This window comes from Lepus europaeus, chromosome 2 (genome assembly GCF_033115175.1).
Source record: "Lepus europaeus isolate LE1 chromosome 2, mLepTim1.pri, whole genome shotgun sequence".
NCBI classification, from domain to species: Eukaryota; Metazoa; Chordata; class Mammalia; order Lagomorpha; family Leporidae; genus Lepus; species Lepus europaeus.
This window is the reverse complement of record NC_084828.1, coordinates 68086425-68108476: the sequence shown is the minus strand read 5'-3', so window position 1 is coordinate 68108476 and position 22052 is coordinate 68086425. Positions and strand designations below refer to the sequence as shown.

The 22052-nt window shown below is 42.4% G+C and overlaps 1 protein-coding gene across 2 annotated transcripts in view; it reads right to left on the bottom strand.

Moving 5' to 3' along the window:
• Window positions 1-521: 521 nt before the first annotated feature.
• The window catches only part of TMPRSS7 (transmembrane serine protease 7), a 46552-nt gene continuing 25021 nt past the window's right edge, over window positions 522-22052 (bottom strand). For both annotated transcript variants that reach the window (XM_062176634.1, XM_062176641.1), the window contains 9 exons: window positions 18961-19067; window positions 13976-14112; window positions 11361-11468; window positions 8193-8303; window positions 7345-7461; window positions 5796-5967; window positions 4035-4303; window positions 2371-2507; window positions 522-692 (listed from right to left, as the gene is read on the bottom strand). In XM_062176634.1, coding sequence (XP_062032618.1) covers window positions 522-692; window positions 2371-2507; window positions 4035-4303; window positions 5796-5967; window positions 7345-7461; window positions 8193-8303; window positions 11361-11468; window positions 13976-14112; window positions 18961-19067 — 1329 coding nt within the window. The remainder of the gene's footprint in view (window positions 693-2370; window positions 2508-4034; window positions 4304-5795; window positions 5968-7344; window positions 7462-8192; window positions 8304-11360; window positions 11469-13975; window positions 14113-18960; window positions 19068-22052) is intronic.

Here is a 22052-nt window from a genome sequence, read left to right as displayed (position 1 = left end):
GGTCCTGTATGACATGGTCAGAACAAATTGGATTAGAAAGCAAAAATACAGGTTGACTTTGTCTGTCAACAATTGAATTTTGCTTTATTTGTATGTGTGGATGAGACATGCTTGTTCTTTTAATTGTATGGTAATGCCAAAGGTCAGGTTTTTTCAATTTTTCATTTCCATCAGTTAAATTTGCCTAAAGCTTTATAAATATATATACCTCAAATTGGAGCATAAACAAAAGAAAGGATACCTGGACGTTTCTTTCATTTCTTATTTTATTTTAGGGTCTTGGTTCATGAGATTTATTTAGATTTTTTCCATCCCTGAACAATTGGCCTTTCTGATGCATGGGAATGAATATAGCTATATCTTTGAGGAAATTTTGTATAGAATACATACTCATCTGTCTTTCAATAAATGTCAAGTGTGTACAATCTGACATTTTTAGTTGACCCATTCTGTTGGTAATTATAGCATCCTTTTAAAAGAATCTAACACATAAATCACAGTTGAAAATCCAACTGATACAGTTACAAAAGAGAAGGGACATATTTATGAATCCAGGAAACAAAGTTTGACACCCTTGTGTAAACACCAGGAAAATTTGGTCTTCCACATCCATATCCCCAGCTAACAACACCAGTCAAAATCCATCTTCCATCACTTTTTCTTCGGCAAGATAAAGGTCCACCGGAATCTCCCTACAAGAAAGATCATGTGTGTACCAAGTGCATTTGTCCATGATCATCAAGTTCATCATGAATGTGTCTAATGGACTATGATTGAAAGTTCCACCCTAGCATGTTTTTGCTTGGCTAATTACTATGCTGTTTGGAAGTATCAAGAAATAATGTAAAACTGCTGATGTCATTTTAGAATTATCCTTCCTATAATCAAAAATCACAATCCATTCTAAGACATTTGATTCTTTAAGCTAAGCATAACAATAGAAGCTTTATGCAGAAGAAAACAACTCTAACATGTCCCCTACACAACAAATAAATGTCAGTAGCAGTATGAATAGAAATAATAAGGACTAATAATCATTTAATGCTAGTTATGTGCTAAACACTATTTGGGATCATTTAATCATGACAACAACTTTAGAAGGTATGATTACTTTGGAAGATTGACTTCTGTCTTTGACCATACAACTTCAACTATTGACTTGTGGCTCCAGAGAAGAAAGAAGAGGTTTGGTTTAATTACGGAGAGAGAGAGAGTGAAGCAATCCTAGGGACCTCTGGCAGAGAATTGGCACTAACAAATCATCCTCACTTGAGAGTCCCTTCTGCTATCTCAGTTTCACAAGGCAAAGACTCAAAGAATCTTAAGTATGCGTTCACCCTTTAAATTACAATGGCTGGATTTTATTTTCTGACTTGGAGGGAAAATAAAGTTGTAATTTGCTTAAAGGCAAAAATAAGAAAGTACTCCATGTTGGCTCTGGTAGTCCACCTCCACACTTTTATACCTGGTCAGGTAAACTCTATTAGGAAAATGGGCTTCATTTTCATTATAGCCACACCAACTCTACTAATACTAATCTAATGTGTAAACCCTGGTGGCCAGATGGAAAGGGCTGTAACTGACCAGTTTCAGGAAGCACCCAAAGTGCAATAGCTGTAGCATTAAATAGTCTAGGGTTCAACTCCTAGCTCAGACATTTGCACTTTCCAGCTCTATGATCTTGAGTAACATACTTCTCTAGGCCCAGTTTCCTCTTCTATAAATGGAGGATAAAAGAATTTGTGTCATGGACCTGGCACAGTGCTTGCCCCAAAACTGGAGCTCAAAGTCCTTATTGAACTAAGATGAGTTTTTGTGACATTGTGATTAAGATGGTGCAAGGATGTGAGAACAGCTCACACTGTGCTCCTTAGTCTCTAAGTCATGATACTTGCAGAGACTGAAATCTCAGGCTCAGTGAGATGTTGCTCTAACATGGTCTCCAGCTGTACCACAGTCAGAGTGGCTTCCCAGGGACCTACAAATGAATCACTATTCCCATTTGTCTTCCTTTTCCCCCAGCCTATTTTCCAGAGTGACTAAATATTTCCAGAATCTAAATGGTTGCTGCTAAGGAAATAGGTAGTAATTCTGAAACCCGGTGTGCACGTGTGTACCTTTGTTTGGCTTTGTTTTCTTACTTTTTTCTTATAAGAAAATCATGATATAATGATGATTGCTAGAAAATTGCATTCTGTAGAACCAATTCTTTTACCATTTTTCCCTGACCTTAGGCAACTGGATTATAATTAATATTTAAGCAACTCAGGTGAATTAAGTGGAATACCTGCCCTAGTTTGTAGATTAAATGGGAAGGTACTTAAGTGGAAAGCAAAACTTGTTGGGCAAGGGGAAGGTAAGATGACTTACTTTGCAGGCATCTCTCTTGCCTGACATTACACCTGCACAGAGCATCCGTGAAGTGATGATCCCATAGGTGGAAACACAGAGGGTTTGATCAATGATTTCCACCTCTGCTTGCTGCAAAACAGGGGGGCCTTTATTATCTGGAAAACACATTGAAGTGTGGTAATGGCAATGACTACACTCACTCAGGGCTCCATCTGAACAATTAACTCACATTATAACGCCTTTTCTCTTTACAATAATTGTTTGAGGAAAATTCTATCAGCCCCATTTTGCTGATGAAGAAGTGGAGGCTTAGGAGGCTACAGGATTTGCTCAGTGGCACACAGCAGGATTCAGACTCAAGGTCTGTCTTCATCACCTGAGCCACCTTAGTATCCTTCTTCACCCTGTGCCTAATGCTTCCAGTAGGACTGGGAGTCAGTAAGAGTTAGTACCAATATTTACGGTTCAGGAAAGTTTCTTAAGTGGAGCAGCATGACTGACATATGGAAGTCTCCAAGGAACCATATAAATGTAATGGTTTGGCTATGTCCTTTTCACTGACTTTTAACCTGTTAGGGTAAGATGATACAGAAAAATATACACATACACTCATGCTTATAAAGAAAACTTACGATTAGTTGGTTGGGTAGACTCTTTTCTGTTGTGACATATGATAATGTAATTAAAGCACTGAGCACAATAACTTAGGAAGGTTACAAGTGTTCACACAGTTAGCTGCCCTCTCTTGTTGAGATCCTGAGAACTCAGCAGGCCCAAACTAGTGGTGACCTTATCACTTTGATAACTAAATGAGGGCAGTGAGCTTCGAGAAGCTGCTCACAGTGAACCTCTGTAGAGTGTCAACACGAGGCTGCAGGATAAGAATCAAATAGTATAGACACTGCCTCTGTCCTAAACTCTTGGAAAGAACTGCAATGGAATTGGAGATGATTGAGAGATCATGGGAAAAGTATTGGTTATAATCTTGGGGAAGACATTCAGAAAGCTTTGGAGTCTCCCTCTCATCATATTCTCAGAATGAACCATAAATCATGAAGCATTGACAACTTTGGCAGATGGGGATAAGGACTTCCCTACTATAAAACTGTTTGCACAGATCAAAAAAGATGATCCCATCGTTTCTAGGTAGAGCAGTTCCTGACTAGTGTATCAGCTGAATTTGCAGTCTGGGGAGCCAAGGATAGAGTTAAGCCCTCATTCTCATTTCCTGGTCAGTAGTATAGAATACATCGTTCACACAGCTATCTGAGTTGATACAACAGGCTGTGTGTGTGTGTGTGTGTTTGTCCTTCTGTCCTTTCTGAAAATGAATCACTCCTTTGGATAAAAAGGGAATCTAACAATAAGGGGAACTGCTCTTCTATAGTGGAAGACCTAATAAACACTTAAGAGTCTGGAAAGGGCTTCACTATCAAGTCAGTTTTGCTTTGCTCACAAAATCCCTCTTCCCCTTTTTGAAGTGGACCCTGCTTCTTTCACAGCAAGTGGAGAACATCATAAATCAGGGATAATAACACCCTCCTCCAGCCCAGCTTTGCAGGAAGGTCAGGGACTCAAAGGAGACGATATGTACCAAACCTCTCTTTGAACCCCAAACACTCTACCATACATGTTACTACCATCAGTGGGGGAAGTGCTTGACTGTTCATTCACACACTCACCTGCTTCATGCCTTCTTCCCCAGCCGGTCACCCAGCACTTCTCCCCGCTGCGCACCTTCTGACCAGCAGGGGGAATGCATATTGGCTGAATGAGCTGCTTCAGCGTCTCAGGCCAGGCGACACTGAGCTGCAGCAAAGCAATGTCATAGTCAAACGTCTGGCTGTTATAGTATTCATGGACCACAATTCTTCTCACCGAGGACACAAACTTGGCATTCCCCTGCACATACATCCCAAGGTGAGCGGTCCACGGCGTGGGGTCTGACAGCCTGGTAGAAAAGCAATGAAGCACAAAGTTAGTAGCTTTCAGAGCAATGTATGATTTGTCAACAAGCATTCTAAAGACAAGGGCTGAGAAGGGGAGGGTCTGCCCTCCACTGGCCTGATCTTAGCCACTGGCTCTTCCAAGGAACATAGCGAGAAGCACAACTTCTTTGAATCTTTTTTGGTTCCTTGTAAAACCAGAGATGAAATAAGCTGTAACAGGATTGGCAAGTTATAGCTATGTTCCAGAACATTCTTCAACAACATCCAAAGGAGATGCTGGAAAATTTTCTTGCCACTGGTATTCCATGAACCAGATGCACATCAAGAATGTTGGTAACTAGACTTAATTTGTTACTTTCTTCCTATGCTGACAATGGCATTTGAGACAGACAAGACAGCCAGTAAGGTGGTAGTCTAGGAACACTTCCACCAAATTTGAATACTGAAAAAAGATCAGAAATCAAACTATTACAAACAGGAATTTCATGCAATTCCTTCTTCTAAACTCCCAGAAGCCTTACAGACAATTGTTCGAATTGCTCAAGTATGATCACCATGTAGAGGCACCAAACTCCCTTCATCCCATGTCACTCCTTCCAGAATTCTAATCTTGACCCCACTGGCCCTGAGCAAGTCACGGAGGGGCTTTGTCACTACCATGTGAGGCTATCATCTCCACCAGGGTAGCAATGAGGTGAAAGGTGGGCATAGAGAGAAACTTTTGAAAAAAAATAGACAAGGCCCACAGAGGGACCTGACTAGCTGACATCTCCTGCATGGCACTGGAGACCCACGGGAGTATTAAGGTTAGCATATTATTTGGGGAAGTTTCCCAGAAGACAAATGATCAAAGGTGACACTATTTTAGTAACAAACATGAATCAAGTAATTTCCAGGAAAAGCAAATACTCAAATTGTAAAGCTTCTCTGAAATGCTCCACTTAAACAATTTAGAATGAGAAATGAATGAAACTAGCTTCGTATCTAAGATCCGGTAGATTTCAAATACATATAAATTTTATGGGAGATTATTTTCTATTGCCGTTAGTTGGAAGAGCATCTGTCCCACAATTGGTACCACAGAGTTCTTCCAGTACCAATCCTCATGGGCCTCCCCAGGTCCTAATCCTAGTAGGAATCCCCATGTTCCAGCCACTTCCAAGGCCTGTTCTTCATGTACTCCACACAGTTCCTTAGGTCAATCCCTCTGATTTTTAAGTCTTATCTTGTTTTCTCAGCCTAGTAAAAACCTATTCATTCTCAATGTTTTCTTTAAGTTCTTTTCTTTTTCTATCAAAAATACCTAATCCCCCCTCCCTGTACCATCAAAGGGGGAAAAAAGTTTGTATGAACTTGTGTAAAAAAAAAAAAAAACAAACAACTAAATCAGAACTGAATTGACTGTCTCCAACAGTCTTCCTCCTACAGCTTGAGGAGAGACAGATGATCTGTAGTCACAGAGTCCACCTGAGACTAAGGATTGAGATGCCCTACCTGTTTCCATGGAAACAGTGGGCTGCAGAGAGAAGCCACTCCCTGGAGATGACCGAGGCACCACAGTAGGCAGATCCGACAAAGTGGAGGCTGACTTGCCACGGCCAACCTCCCTCCAGGGTGTCCGTGCCCCCAACGATGCGGTGGAGGGTGGAGGAGCCCCTGCTGCAGCCTTTAGTAGAGGAAAAGTCACATGATTCAAAGGCAGACTGGGAAGAAAAACTTGAACTTAAGTCAGGCTGGGTGCTAGGAAGGGAACTGACTCACCAGGTAAGCGATTTGAAATTCCCTGCTTATCGAGAGGGTTGTGGGTATGTGGATCTGTCTGAAATCAGCACCTACAAGCCACTCCCTCCTACCTGAAACCCGCACTGCCACAGGCTCTCCCCGTATGATAATGTATGTGAAGGGGCACAGGGCACATGGGAAGAGGTGTCCCTGAACAGCCCTCAGAGTTAGATTGCTACAGAGAGGGAAAAAGAGAAACTGTGTGTTGTGGAATTGAGTAGATCTTTGAAGTTGTGCTGATCTGAGACAGAGTGTTTGGGAGACCATTTATAAGTCTAAAGCCAATTAAAACCTACTAAGAAAAATGAGTCTTCAGAGCAGTTATTTTCCAGTATAAGCAGTACTGATAAGATATATAATCAACAACTTGCTACTTGGCCAGTTAGAAGCCACATGACCCATAAGAATATATGGTAAATTACAGCTCCTGGGTCTTAGCTGAAAAAAGAACCATCACTCAATATTGTTTATAACACTGGGCATAATTAATGTCACCCACTAAGTTCTAGTATCTGTTTGTCACCAGTTTTTGTTTTTAATTTAAGACCTTGTATTCATTTATTTAAGAGGCAAAGAGAGAAAGAAAAAGAGAAATCCCATCTGCTGGTTCATTCCCCAAATGCCTGCAACAGCAGGGACTTCTCCCTTGATTAGTATTATTAGGAATCAGAAGTTCTCATTATAAACATCTAGGGCATTAATGTTTGTTATCATGAAAGAAAACAATAAAACTCCAAAGTTTTTATTTCTGAGAAACAATTTCATATTCAGTTCAACAACACTTACTGGTCTTCCCTGGCTTTGTGGGAAACTCTGCCAGAGTAATTGTACCCAGAAGGGAATGAAACTAGAAGGGGGGGTGGGTACCACCACGCAGAGAATTCAAGGATTCAGCCTCCACCACCATATCAGGGCTCTGGGTCAAGTCCTAGCTACACCACTTCCAATCCAACTTCGTGCTAATGTGCTCAGGAGGCAGCAGATGATGGCTTAAGCACTTAAGCACTTGCTACCCACATAGGAAATCTACATGCAGTCCCAAGTTCCTGGCTTCAGCCTGCCCAGCCCTGGCTGTTGTCAGTATTTGGGGAGTGAATCAGCAGATGAAACTCCCCACCCCCGTCTCTCAGGCTCTCGGGCTCTTTCCTTCTTCCTCTCTCTGTCACTCTGCCTTTCAAATAGATAAGTGAACATCAAAAATAGAAGATGGGTAGACTGAAGACAGGAATACAGGAAACAGAAGGAGTAAACTGCCACTCACTACAGCCTTCTTCATCACTTCCATCTGGACAGTCCACTGTCCCATCACATTTTGCATTTTGTTTCCTAAAGCAAATATCGTTGCCACACTTAAACGTTCTGTTATTGCATGGAATGCCTAAAAAGGAACAAAGAGAAACGAAACAGTTTTTCTCAACATTGAATGACATTGAATGCAAAGGACAGTTTATCCATGGGATTGCTATTTGCTGTTCTGGAATAAACAGCAGAGAGAAATGCAACCATACAGCAAGCTGTCCAATCACCTGAGCTGAACCATTGAAAAGCAAGCCCAGTGGCACATCTGAGGAAAACCAAGCGATTGTCTCTCCTTCCTTTCACCGTGGGTAAAGGTCAAAAGAGTTGGACCATTTCCTCTTTGCTATTACTTGGTCTTATTATCCAAGAAAAGTTTTCAGCAAACAACACTACCACATTCAGTCATTTTATATCATTAGGGAAAAGACAACTGCACAGACCTTGTGAATTAGAGCACATTTGTTCACAGCCCCAGGGTTTGTGTCTCTGCAGGATTTAGTATACAATGTGTTATGGAATCGGGAAAATTCCTTTTTATCAGGTCCTCAGTACTTACAACTTTGAGTAGCATTAAAAGAATGTGCACAGTGAGAATCTGCCCTATTCACACAGGAACGTACAGACACACACTACTGAACCCCTGTTAGAGCAACCAACTGTCCCATTTTGTCTGAGACTGGGGGAGTTCTTGGGACTAGGGGCTTCTAGTGCTAAAACAGGGAAAGTTCTAGGAAAACTGGACAAGTTGATTGCCCTAACCCAGTGAAAGCCTTTTGATCCTGGTTTAGGAAAAGCTCTATCCCTCCTCACTCTGAGTGCAGTTCTGCTCATCCTGGCCATTGTCACAGTCCCTGAAGCCATCGCAGACCAAAGGGCCATGCTGCCTGGAGAAGCTGGCATTGCAGGTAGCACTAAGGGCCACTAGAATGAGAAAAAACAGAAAGGTCATGAGTCAGAGACATCCAGCAGCTGGATTCTCTGATGAACAGCAGTACAACTCAAAGGTACAGATCATTAAGTTGACTTAAATTAAAAAAAAAAAAAAGATAGTTTTCACCTAAATTGACACTCCCCTGAATAAAAGCAGATGTTTAAACTTTAGTGTAATTCCCAGCACTTGAGTTTTTCAGACCTGGTTTTGCTTTTGTGTAAATGTGGTAAACTCTGATGATGTGTTTATTTAATTACAATTAAATGTACAGGGGCAGCTGTTGTGATGTAGCCAGTAAAGTTGCTGCCTGTGATGCCAGCATCCCATATGGGAGCCAATTCAAGTCCTGGATGCTCCACTTCTGATCCAGCTCCCTGCTAATGGCCTGGGAAAGTGCTTGGGCCCCTGCATCCATGTGGGAGACCTGGAAGAAGCTGTTAGCTCCTGGCTTCAGCCTGGCCCAGCCCCAGCTGTTGCAGCCATCTGGGGAGTGAACTAGAGGATGGAAGATATCTCTCTGCCTCTCCCTTTCTCTCTGTAACTCTTTCAAATAAATAAATAAGTCTTAAAAATGTATAAGTCATTTATTTTTTAAAATCATGAGCTGTTTTCTAAATTGAACTTATCTATCTGCCTCAACAGGGTGGAAGTGTCATGAGATTGGGGATTTTGTGTGATTCATCTCTATATCTCAAACCCTTATCAAATAATAGATGCTCACTAAAGGATTTTTGTATTAATTAACAAGTGTGAGACCTTAAAGGACAACAGCCTTGTGGTTTAAAGGTAAGGAAAACACTTAAATCATTTGTAATGAAAGAGACTAGTTTCTGAGTTAGGAAGTGCTAGTGAAATAAATCACATTTTTCATCTTTGAAATATTTTCATGAATTGCTTTAGGCCAGTGTCAGGCATGGTTTATTAGCAAGCACTTTCAGAAGGCAGGATTCCTCAGGCATTTCTGGTTTTGTGAGAAGTTAATTTTATTAGCCACTCCTGTTGGCCCAAGGGTCCCTGTTACCTTACTCTGCACACTGGAGGAGCCAGGGGAGGACACTGTTACCATGAAATATTTCATTAAGCCTCCAAGAGCGCCTAGTTGACACCAAAAGCTCCAAAAAATGGCACAATGAGAAATAACAATGACCAAAAGCAGTCCTTATGATAAAGAATAGCAATCACTTGTACTGGAGCATCAGAGCAGAGAAAAATAATAGGGGCCAGTGCTTGCAGCACAGTGGGCTAAGCCTCTGCCTGCAGTGCCAGTATCCCATATGGATGCTGGTTCTAGTCCCAGCTGCTGCTCTTCTGATCCAGCTCTCTGCTATAGCCTGGGAAAGCAGTGGAAGATGGCCCAAGTGCTTGGGTCCCTGCACCTGCATGGGAGACCCAGAAGAAGCTCCTGGCTTTTGACTTCAGATGGGCCCAACTCTAGCCATTGCTGCCATTTGAGGAGTAAGCCAGTGGATAGACCTGTCTCTCTGTCATTGCCTTTCTCTATCTGTAACTCTACCTCTCAAATAAATAAGTAAAAAAAAATTTAAAAACCCTCTAGTCACTATAGAATGGCCAGTGTTTCTTTTATTTTCTCTCTCTTTTTAATATTTATTTTATTTATTTGAAAGACAGAGTTACAGAGAGAGGCAGAGACACAGAGAGAGTGTTCTTCCATCTGCAGTTTCACTCCCCAAATAGCCACAATGGCGAGAGCTGAGCTGATACTAAGCCAGGAGCCAGGAGCTTATTCCCAGTCTCCCACATGGGTGCAGGGGCCCAAGGTCTTGGGCCATCCTCTGTTGCTTTCCCATGTGCATTAGCTGGGAGCTGGATCAGAAGTGGAGCAGCAGGGATTCAAACAGATGTCCATAAGGGATGCCGGCAGTGCAAATAGTGCTTTATCTTGCTGTACCATAGCTCCAGCAACAGTATTTATTTTCTTAACAAATAAAAGACTATAGATTTAAATGATCAATAGACTGTAAACTAAGAAGGTTTTGTTTTGTCAACAAAATAAGCTATAGAACTACAGTTTATTTAATGAATACGGTATTTTTACACTTAGCTCTATTAACTGAATTATTTCTTCAAGGGTATGAAAAAGATAAATAACAGCACCATCACAATTGTATTTGAATTAAACCTTCTGGATCTGTAGAGAAAGTGTTGCCAGTGATCTCACTTTATCTAATGAAATGTTCTCCCCACATTACTCCCTACTACTGTAGATAGATTCAGGAATGAGGAGCAAATAGTAATGAAAAATCAAGATATATTCTTCAATAAAATAGAAATATCCAGTGTAGCACCCCTTAGTCATTACCAATGAGATGTCAATGTAAAAATGTACAGGTTAAACACACACACACACACACACAGAGGAAACCTTTAATTCACAAACACCTGTGCTCCACAAACAGGCAGGCCGAAGGAGTTTGCTGCTTTGCGAATTCTGACTTTCTCTCTGGACTGAGGACCTGCACTTCCAAACAGGACTGCTTTGTTTAAGTCGGTGGTGGATTAAGTTATTAGTCACGGATCTACACTCCCTAGGGTACTATGATGCATCCAACTCTTGTCGTGGCTCCAAGGTATGCGGAGTAAATTTCCCTGCTCCCTGACTTTGACCTCAACTATGCAACAGCTTGCAAGGATGGTGTGCCAATTCCAAGACCAGTTCTTAAGGACCTGGGGTTCCTGCCCACCCCTCCTTTGCTTCTTCACTGTCATGACTAGCCCACTGGTTTAATGGAGAAAAGTGCCACAAAGAGTAGGCCTGACCCCAACCTGGGAAGAACCAAAGTAAGGAGGACACAGTGGTGGAAGCAGAGCCACCCAGATGAGCTCCATCTTGGTCAGTCAGATACCAGACAACCCAAGAATGCATGATGAAGAATAAATTATTGTTTTTAAGCCACTGGGCTTTAGGGTAGTTTGTTATGCAGCAATAGAGAACAATTACCACAACTAAGGATACACACCAGCAGCAACCATGGTCGTGAGAAGGTACTTATTCATAAGAAAGTCATTTTAAAAGCTTGAATACCTACCACAGAAAAGTTCATCACTTTCATCAAAGCAGTCATTTACTCCATCACAGCGCTGGGCCTGAGTGACGCACAAACCAGAGGAGCATCTAAAAGATCCAACAGGACAGGCTACAGACAACAAAAAAGAGAAAATCTTGGGGCGGTCCCTAAAAATCACCAGCTCACATTAGCAAAGAAATGGGAAGTGTTAAGTGCTTAGGAAGTTGGCAAGGTAGCAGCAGTAATTATATCATTTCTCCATCCAATCAAGGCTCTAGGGAGCTAAAAAACTTAAAAGAGCAAGAATAAAAGCAAATTAACTCAACAAAAGCTCTGAGTGAGCATTACATCCAGCTCATGTGCACAATTGGAGTTCTGCCTCCACAGCCTTGGCTCAGCTCTATGGCATTAGCACGGACTGGCAGAATGTGAAAGCAGGGAGAAACCTAAGAGAGTCCAAAGGTTCTTCATGTGGAGGGGAGGTGGGACGGTCTTTACGCTCCCTGGGGAATTATAAAAGGGTTCCTGGTATTTCTGAATCCACTGTGATCAGATGCACAATTGTATGCACCTTTGATCACATTTCCAAGTGATCCCTCTTCCAAAATATGTTGTAAATTCTGATCCTACCAAGTAGAAAAGAGAGGGATTAGTGACTGGTCTCAAAATCCAGGATTCCTGCCTCCTACCTCGATGGCCATCATCCTTTCCACTTCAGCCAAGTTGCTCATCAAAGATCCTTTCCCTGCCTAGACTTGAATCATTAATCTTGGTCTTACAGCTAAATATTATAGAAATAATATATCCTGAGGCTGGCGTTGTGGCACAGAGGGTAAAGTTGCTGCCTGCAGTGCCTGCATGCCCTGGGGGCACCAGTTTGTGCCCTGGCTGGTCCACTTCTGATCCAACTCTCTGTTAATGGCCTGGGAAAAGCAGCAGATGGCCCAAGTGTTTGGATCCCTGCCAGCCACATGGGAGACCCAGATGAAGCTACTGGCTTTGACCTGGCTCAGCGCTGGCAGTTGTAGACATCTGCTGAGTAAAGCAGCAGATGGATGATCTCTCTCTCTCTCTCTCTCTCTCTCTCTCTCTCTTTCTCTCTCTCTCTCTGTAACTCTGACTTTCAAATAAAAAATAGGGGCTGACACTGCGGCACAGTGGGTTAAGCCACTATCTGCACTGCCAGAATCCCACATGGCCACTGGTTAGAGTCCTGGCTGCTCCACTTCTGATCCAGCTCCCTGTTTATGTGCCTGGGAAAGCAGCAGAGGAAGGCCCAAGTTCTTGGGCCTCTGTACCCATGTGGTAGATCCAGAAGAAGCTCCTGGCTCCTGGCTTCGGGTAGGCTCAGCTCCAACCATTGTGGCCATTTGGGGATTGAACCAGAGGATAGAAGATCTGTCTCTCTGCCTCTCCTCTCTCTCTTTGTAACTCTGACTTTCAAATAAATAAATACATCTTAAAAATAATAAATTCTTCCTCCTATGTGCAAAATAATGGGGGGAGTGCATTATCAGACCAACCACCATCTCAGTGGCACATGATGGAGTGGATGAGCCACTGGAAAGGCAACATGGATAGAAAAAAAGAGTAAGATGAAGGCAGGTGTTTTATTCAGCAGTTGAGACACCAGTTAAGACACACATGTCCCGCATCAGAGCACCTGGGTCAGTGCCCACCTCCATCTCCTGACTCCAGCTTCCTGCTAATTTAGACCTTTTCAGGCAGTCATGATGGCTACAGTAATTGTTCTCCTGCCACTCACATGGGAGACCTGGATTGCATTTCAGCTTCTAGCTTCAGAGTCCTGCTTGAATTTGGGAAGTGAACCAGTTTCTTGCTCACTCGCTCTCTCTCTGTCTCTCTCTCTCACTCTCTATCTTACTCTGTCTCCTTCTTAAAAAAAATTTTTTTTAAGTTAAAGCCAATATAGAATTTCCCCAGCAAGTCATTATCTACTCCCTCCAGTGCTAATGATTTCCCTTCTGCTGACCATTTCCTGGCTACTAATCTAGCAATTTTCAGTGTGGATTTCAAGTTCAACATTCTGAGGGCTGGCATTTGAACTCTTTTGATCAATCAACTCTCTCCATGGTTCACAGGCCACAGTCACAACTGTTGGCCTTGGAGCTACTATCTGTAGGCATAAACATCATATTTACAAAGAGTGATGGTTAGCATGAAGAACAACAAACCAAGACCTGAGCTCTTCCTATATTTTAAGAATGATGTGAAAAATTAGTTCTCAACTATAAGTCAGTGATATCAAAGTTATATTATTTCTTTTATAACTTAAAATATAGCAATAAATATATAATTTTATGTAACATTTATTTTATTTGTATTATGTATTTACTATCTATACAAGGGAGCTTCAAAAAGTTCATGGATAAGTCGACTGAAAACAAATATATTTTGGTGCAAAAATTTTTTTTGAAATCAATGCATACTTTTTCCATGATATGTATTTTCCATATGAAACTCCCTCATAATAATTTATTATAAAAGTAAATATATACAATGAAATAGCAGAAATCAAGCAGTATTCAATCCCATCCTCAAAGTTTGAGTTATAGAGTGTTAGTCTCCATTTAACAATATATTAAGGCTTTCGAAGACGCTGATTCCAAGCTTACGTTGACTGATGTTGTAACTGCCATATTCTACCAAAAGTGGCTTGTCTGAGAGCCTCGAGCTGCCCTGGAGCTGAATGTGCACCAGAGGGCTGGGCACTCGGAAAATCGTCTGGTGATCCATGTAGGAGCCGCAGTACCTGCAGAGACAAGAGTCGGGGACATGCAGATTGTCAGCGGCATTGCTGTGGACAGCGACCTCACTGACTCGGGTCATTTGGGTTTTTACAAGCACAGATGCTTATTATTGGCTGTTATCCATTCAGCTTGCTCCTCTGCTGATTAGAATAATAATAGTGCCATCCACCTGTTGCTCTCCTTGCCTGCAGGTAAGATCCAAAGGAATACAGATGTAATCTCCCATTCTTCGCTCCTTTTTTGGTGTAAAAAAAGTGTAACAATAAAAATTACCTACTTCTGCCCACAAACCAACCTCTCTACAGAACACAGTGGAATCCTGTGAACTCAGGATGAAAATATGCAAAGAATTCTAGCAACACAGAACACAAAGGATAACAATCTAATTTGAAATCCAGTGCACACTTCAGGGCTTGTCCTTGGCAAAATTTCAAAATACCTGCTTACAATATCTCACTACCTGGACTTTTTTCTTCCCTCTCGTCACCTAAAAGCCCCCTATCCCAGATGCCCAGTGTTCTCTTGACAAACTGCCCCTTCTGTTCATTCTTACTATATGAGTACCATGGGTACTGCAACATGGAGTATTATACTGCAGACCCACGATAAGCTTCCCAGGGTGAAAATACTGAGGTCTTTCCAGAAGTCAGAGAGCAGCTGCAAGGCTCGAGGGAGACATCTCCTGCTGGAACCTATGAATGCCAATCACTCCAGGCCCCCAAAGTACTCAAGTTTCATTGGTTCAGACACCAGCCTTGAGGCACACAGATCATTTATGATGTCAAGGCTTGAAAGAGGAAATCATTCCGGTGCTATTCAGAAAGTCTGTTGCAGGCCGGCGCTGTGGCTTAACAGGCTAATCCTCCGCCTTGCGGCGCCGGCACACCGGGTTCTAGTCCCGGTTGGGGCGCCGGACTCTATCCCAGTTGCCCCTCTTCCAGGCCAGCTCTCTGCTATGGCCCGGGAAGGCAGTGGAGGATGGCCCAAGTGGTTGGGCCCTGCACCCGCAAGGGAGACCAGGAGAAGCACCTGGCTCCTGGCTTCGGATCAGCGAGATGCGCCGTCCGCAGCGGCCATTGGAGGGTGAACCAACGGCAAAAAGGAAGACCTTCCTCTCTGTCTCTCTCTCTCACTATCCACTCTGCCTGTCAAAAAAAAAAGAAAGAAAGAAAGAAAGTCTGTTGCAGTTGGCTGAAGTTCAGGAACAGATGGGCTGATAGACCAGCCCCTGGGATGCAAAGAGAGAGCAGCTGTGGGTGGCCACTTGGCCAAGTGGAAGCCAGGGCCTGAGTGAGAGGCACCTGAAAGGCAAGCCAGGCTTCCGGGCCAGAGTCTGCTGTGGTTGGTCATCTTCAGATCAGAATCCTACTCTGAAAACATCATTATGTCATCTGTATTTCAAAATAATTATCATCACTCAATCCTTTAAGATTTGGAGCTTTATTGCTAGGAAGAGCCTCACCTGGGAGAATTAAGGGGAATCAAGCAGGAAAGGATCTTTTGCACCTGTACTTGGGCTAGGTCTAAAAGATAGTATGCATGGGGCCGGGGCTGTGGCGCAGCGGGTTAATGCCCTGGCCTGAAGTGCCAGCATCCAATAGGGGCGCTGATTCTAGTCCCGGCTGCTCCTCTTCAGATCCAACTCTCTGCTATGGCCTGGGAAAGCAGTAGAAGACGGCCCAAATCCTTGGGCCCCTGCACCCGTGTGAGAGACCTAGAGGAAGATCCTGGCTTCGGATGGGCACAACTCTGGCCATTGCGGCCATTTAGGGAGTGAACTAGAGGATGGAAGACCTCTCTCTCTGTCTACTTCTCTCTGTAACTCTGTCTTTCAAATAAATAAAATAAATCTTTTTTAAAATAGAAATAAATAAAAGATAGTATTCAAAGAGGCATGATAGTGGCTATGGAGTCAAAGTTTAAATTGTGAGATTGGGGAAACCCAGCAAGAATCAGTTTACATGGATACCTAGGGCAAGGAAGGAAGAGGGAGCCATAAAGAAGTGACTTGCTGACGTCCAAATAGCAAGTGAGCAAATCACATATGGACACAAATTAGCCTGATGCTAAACTCTAGTACTTTCTACAAAGCAAAAGGCTTTCCTCTCAGGAGCTTTGCTTTGCTGAAGATTTATAGGAAGGCTATTCACCCCTGCGAGCTCCACACAGGCCCTTGTAGCTCCCTGCAGCCCTAATTCTCTGAAAGACTTGAAGAGTTAGGCCTCCTCCACTCAGCATTACTTTCCTTCCTCCCCCATTAAAGCACCATTCCCTTAGGCTAGCTTCTCAGCAAGGTGTCTGATTAGTTCAATTAGTCTTTCCTTTTCAGATGAAAGAGACCGATAAGAGGGAAAGGTTGGCCTTTTAAATCTTGAGAGTACCATCAGCCTGAAGGAATTAGAGGAGTTTAGCCACCCCACAAGACTACTTGAACTTGCCCTTCAGGGAAAGTGTTTAGAGAGCCTTCCTAGCATTGCTTGGAGGAGCCACTACTCCTGCATCGCACCCTAGACTGCTGTTTTTGTTAATTAGGGGGAAAATAGCATCCCGTTTTCTCTCTTTCTTTCTTTCTTTCTTTTTTTTTTTTTAAGATTGATCTATCCATTTGAAAGGCAGAGTTACAGTGAGGGAGACACAGAGAAACAGATCTTCCATCCTCTGGTTCACTCCCCAAATGACCTCAATGACAGAGTCTGGGCTGGACTGAAGCCAAGAGCCAAGAGCTTCTTCCAGGTCTCCCTCGTGGGTGCAGAAGCTAAGGCACTTAGGCCATCCTCCACTGTTTCCCAGACCATTAGCAGGGATCTGGATTGGAAGTGGTGCAGCTGGGACATGAACCAGCACCCACACAGGATGCCTGTGTCACAGGTGGCAGCTTTTACCAGCTAGGCCACGACGCCAAACCTGGATCCCATTTTCAAAGTGTGGCTCTATCATAGTCTGACAGTTTCACAAAGTGTTTGTAAAGGCTTGTTTTCTGGATCTCTGTTTTAATTGGATACCAAAATGCAGTATCGTGAGAGCCTGGGGTGCATTCTGTCCTCTTTATGAAACTGACATCATTCCCAAAGCAACGTCGTTATTCATGTTAATGACAACTAATATTTTTGATGTGTAGTATACATAATTTCATTGACTGCTAACAAAATAAATAATAACAAAAAGTTCTTGTTACATAGGAATTGCTGCTGCTTTTATAAGATTGAAAGTCACAGTGAAGTTGGGGGTTTGTGGTATAGTGGTTTAAGTCTCCACCTAGGACGCCCACATCCCTTATCCAAGTGCTTGAGTTCAAGTACTATTGCCACTTTTGACCCAGCTTCCTGCTAACGTGTACCCTGGGGGGCAGCAGACAGTGACCAAATACCCGGGGACCTGGGTGGAGTTCCTGGCTTTATGCTTCTGCCTGACTCACCCCTGGCTGTTGTGGGCTTTTGGGGGGTGAATCAGTGGAAGGAAGATTCTCTCTCTCTCTCTTTCTCTCCCTCTCCCTCTCCCTCTCTCTCTCTCTCTGCATTTCTCTCACTGTTATTCTGACTTCCAAACAAATAAATATATAAAGAAGTTTTAAATGAAAAAACAGGCCAGTGTTGCAGAGCAGGAGGTTTAGCCACCACTTGGGAGGCCCACATACTATACATGAGTGCTGGTTTCAGTACAGGCTATTCCGCTTCTGATTCAGCTCCTTGCTCATGCAGCTGGGAGGCAGCAGAGGCTAGAAAAAGGGTTCGAGTCTCCACTACCCACATGGGAAACCTAGAAGGAGTTCTTGGCTCCTCCCCCCACTCTCTCCCCTCCTCTTCCTCCTCCTCCACCTCTTCCTCCTCCTCCTCTCCCCCCTCTTTCTGTCTTTCCCTTTCTCTCTTGGCAGACTGCTTTTCAAATAAATAAACTAATTAAATTTGAAATAATAATTTTAAATAAAGACTAAACATCAAAGAAGCTAAATAATGTGTCCTACTTAAGATAGCTACTAAATAACATGGTTAGAATTTGAACCCAGGTCTTTTGACTTTCATATAATAGACCCTTGATTCAATTACACTCCCTAATGAACTGCAGGCTACATTTTAATAATGGATCCAAGAATACCTTTGAATGTGTTGGATCATATTCCAATGAAGACGAGACCAAGGATTATTTTGCCACTCATCTTTCTAAGGGAACTGGAAGCAGGTTGTTGAGAAAGAATGCTTAGTAAGCGAAGCTTTCTTCTAGGGAGTCACAGTGCATGGCAGCCCAGGTCTTTAACCCCACAGAATTCTTTCTGAAACTTAACTGGGAAGCTGTTCTGCTGCCATGACAATGGGTCCTTCTGTATCTTTTAATTCAGTTGGATGTCTATTGGGGCTTTAGAAGCAAATAAGGAACAACTAAGGAAAAAATTAAGAGTGAAGACCTACTAGGTTGGTTCAGGAAACCCAAGCACCTAGATTTCTCTGGCTTCCTTTCTGATTAGCTTCACTCACTCCAAAGCCTTAGGACCCCGCCTAGCCAACCCAGCATCTCCCACTGCAAAGAATCGGCTTCTAACTTTGGTACCCACAGACCCTGTTTATTCTTTTTCCCCATGGCTCTGAGATCTGGAAACTCTTGATGCCAATTACTTTTGTAGAGTCTCAGTTATACACATCAATAGCCCTGCAGCACACAGCAGTGGAGTAGGTGCCCTAAAAATGGGTTTGAATCCTTCCTCAGTCACACAAGAGCTGAGTGTGCTTGAGCAAGTTACTAACTCCTGTGTCCTTCAGTTTCCTTCTCTGTATATAATTAAGTATAAACTATTTGGGGCACAAAAAACCCAAGCAGGGAAGTTTTCATCAGATTCCTCACATATGGGAATCACTTACATGTGCTCATTAATTTCCCACCATCCATGTTCACATCCTTTCACGTTCTTCTTGGTTATTGAATAGTTATGGAATTTCAGTGCTATGCCAAGAGTCGATAGGGGAGTCTGTGAAAAAAAAAAAATCAAGTCAGAATATGCTTCATTCAAAGAGCATGTTTCAAACTAAAATTCCTTTCCCACACTCACTACTCACCCCTTTGGCTTGTTGTTTTAAGGACATTCTATTCCTTGTGCCCTATGGCCCTTGGTGGGGAAGACCAGCACCTTACACAAACTGGACTAAGGAGGAGACCATATGGGTAACGAAGGGAAGGAAACAGGGTTGGGTGTTTGTCCTAGCACTTAAGAAACTGGTTAGGACACCTGCACTCCCACATTAGAATGACTATGTGAAAGTCAATGTAATACATCACATTAATAAATTGAGAAACAAAAATCATATGATTATTTCAATAAATGCAGAGAAAGCATTCGACAAAATACAACATCCTTTCAAGATGAAAACCCTAAGCAAATTGGGGTTAGAAGGAACAATCCTCAACACAATTAAGGCAGTATATGATAAACCAATGGCCAGCATCATATTGAATGGGGAAAAGTTGGAGGCATTTCCATTGAAAACTGGCACCAGACAGGGATGCCCACTCTCACCATTGCTGTTCAATATAGTCCTAGAAGTGTTAGCCAGGGCCATCAGGCAAGAAAAAGAAATTAAAGGCATACAAATGGGGAAGGAGGAAGTTAAACTATCCTTATTTGCAGATGACATGATACTATATATAGGGAGCCCGATAAACTCCTATAAGAGACTATTGGAACTCATAGAAGAGTTTGGTAAAGTAGCAGGATACAAAGTCAACGCTCAGAAATCAACAGCCTTCGTATACACAGATAATGCCAGGGCCGAGGAAGAACTTCTAAGATCAATCCCATTCACAATAGCCACAAAAACAATAAAGTATCTTGGAATAAATTTAACCAAGGATGTCAAAGACCTCTATGATGAAAATTACAAAACACTAAAGAAAGAAATAGAAGATGACACAAAAAAATGGAAAAACCTGCCATGCTCATGGATTGGAAGAATCAATATCATCAAAATGTCCATTCTCCCAAAAGCAATTTACAAGTTCAATGCAATACCAATCAAAATACCAAAGTCATTCTTCAAAGACCTAGAAAAAACGATGCTGAAATTCATATGGAGAAACAGGAGACCGAGAATAGCTAAAGCAATCCTTTACAATAAAAATAAGGCCGGAGGCATCACAATTCCAGACTTCAAGACATACTACAGGGCAGTTATAATCAAAACAGTCTGGTACTGGTACAAAAACAGAGGGATAGACCAATGGAACAGAATAGAAACACCGGAGATCAATCCAAACATCTATAACCAACTCATATTCGACAAAGGACCTAAAACCAACCCCTGGAATAAGGACAGCCTCTTCAACAAATGGTGTTGGGAAAACTGGATGTCCACATGTCGAAGTATGAAGCAAGACCCCTATCTTACACCTTATACAAAAATCCACTCAACATGGATCAAAGAACTAGAGATGCGCCGCAACACCATGAAACTAATTGAGAGCATAGGGGAAACCCTTCAAGATATTGGAACAGGCGAAGAATTCCTGGAGAAGACCCCAGAGGCACGGGTAATCAGAGATAAAATAAACAAATGGGATTACCTCAAATTGAAGAGTTTCTTTACAGCGAAGGAAACAGTCAGGAAAGTGAAGAGGCAACCAACAGAATGGGAGACGTTATTCGCAAATTACACAACAGATAAAGGATTAACAACTAGAATCTACAAAATGATCAAAAAACACCACAGAATCAAAACAAACAACCCAATAAAAAAAATGGGCCAAGGACCTTAACAGACATTTTTCAAAAGAGGAAATCCAAATGGCCAACAGACACATGAAAAAATGCTCAGGATCCCTAGCCATCAGGGAAATGCAGATCAAAACCACAATGAGGTTTCACCTCACCCCGGTTAGATTGGCTTACATACAGAAATCTACAACAACAAATGCTGGCGAATATGCGGGGAAAAAGGGACACTAATCCACTGTTGGTGGGAATGCAAACTGGTAAAGCCACTATTGAAGACAGTTTGGAGAGTCCTCAGAAACCTGAATATAGCACTACCACAGGACCCAGCCATCCCACTCCTTGGAATTTACCCAAATGGAATGAAAGGGGAGAAAAAAAGAGCCATTTGCACCTCAATATTTGTTGCAGCTCAATTCACAATAGCTAAGACATGGAATCAACCTAAATGTCCATCAACAGATGACTGGATAAAGAAACTATGGGGTATGTACTCTATGGAACACTATACAGCAGTAAAAAAACAATGAAATCGGGCATTTACAACAAAATGGAGGAAGCTGGAAAACATCATGCTGAGTGAAATAAGCCAGTCCTAAAGGGACAAATATCATATGTTCTCCCTGATCGATGGCAACTAAACGAGCATCTAAAATGATACCCATTGAAGTGAAATGGACACTATGAGAGACAATGACAGGATCAGCCCTTGTCTAGACTGTTGAGGAACAACTTACTATTTTATTCCTTTTAGTATTTTTGTTGTTGTGGTTGTTGTTGTTGTTGCTCTGTTTGTTCTACATAAGACCACTGGTTGAACTCTGTAATCAATGCACAATCATTCTTAGGCGTTTAAAATTAACAGAAAAGTGATCTATGTTAAACATAGGAGTGGGAATAAGAGAGGGAGGAGATATATAGGTTGCCACATGCTCACTCGGACTTACCTCCAATGGTGGAACTAGAAATGTGCCAGGGGATTTCAAATCAATCTTACCAAGGAGGCAGGTACCAATGCCAGCACACTTGGTGAAGTGATAAGTATAAATACACAACCGATCAAAAAGATAGGGTATGTGTCGAAGAGATTACACAAATAAGACCAGTGTAAGCAAATAATGAAGGATAGAATTAAAAGGGAGAGAATGATCCTGCGGGGGAAGCAGGACACACAGCAGACTCATAGAATGGCAAACGCCCAAAACAGCACTCCTGCCTCAGAATCAACCCTTGGGACATTCGGATCTG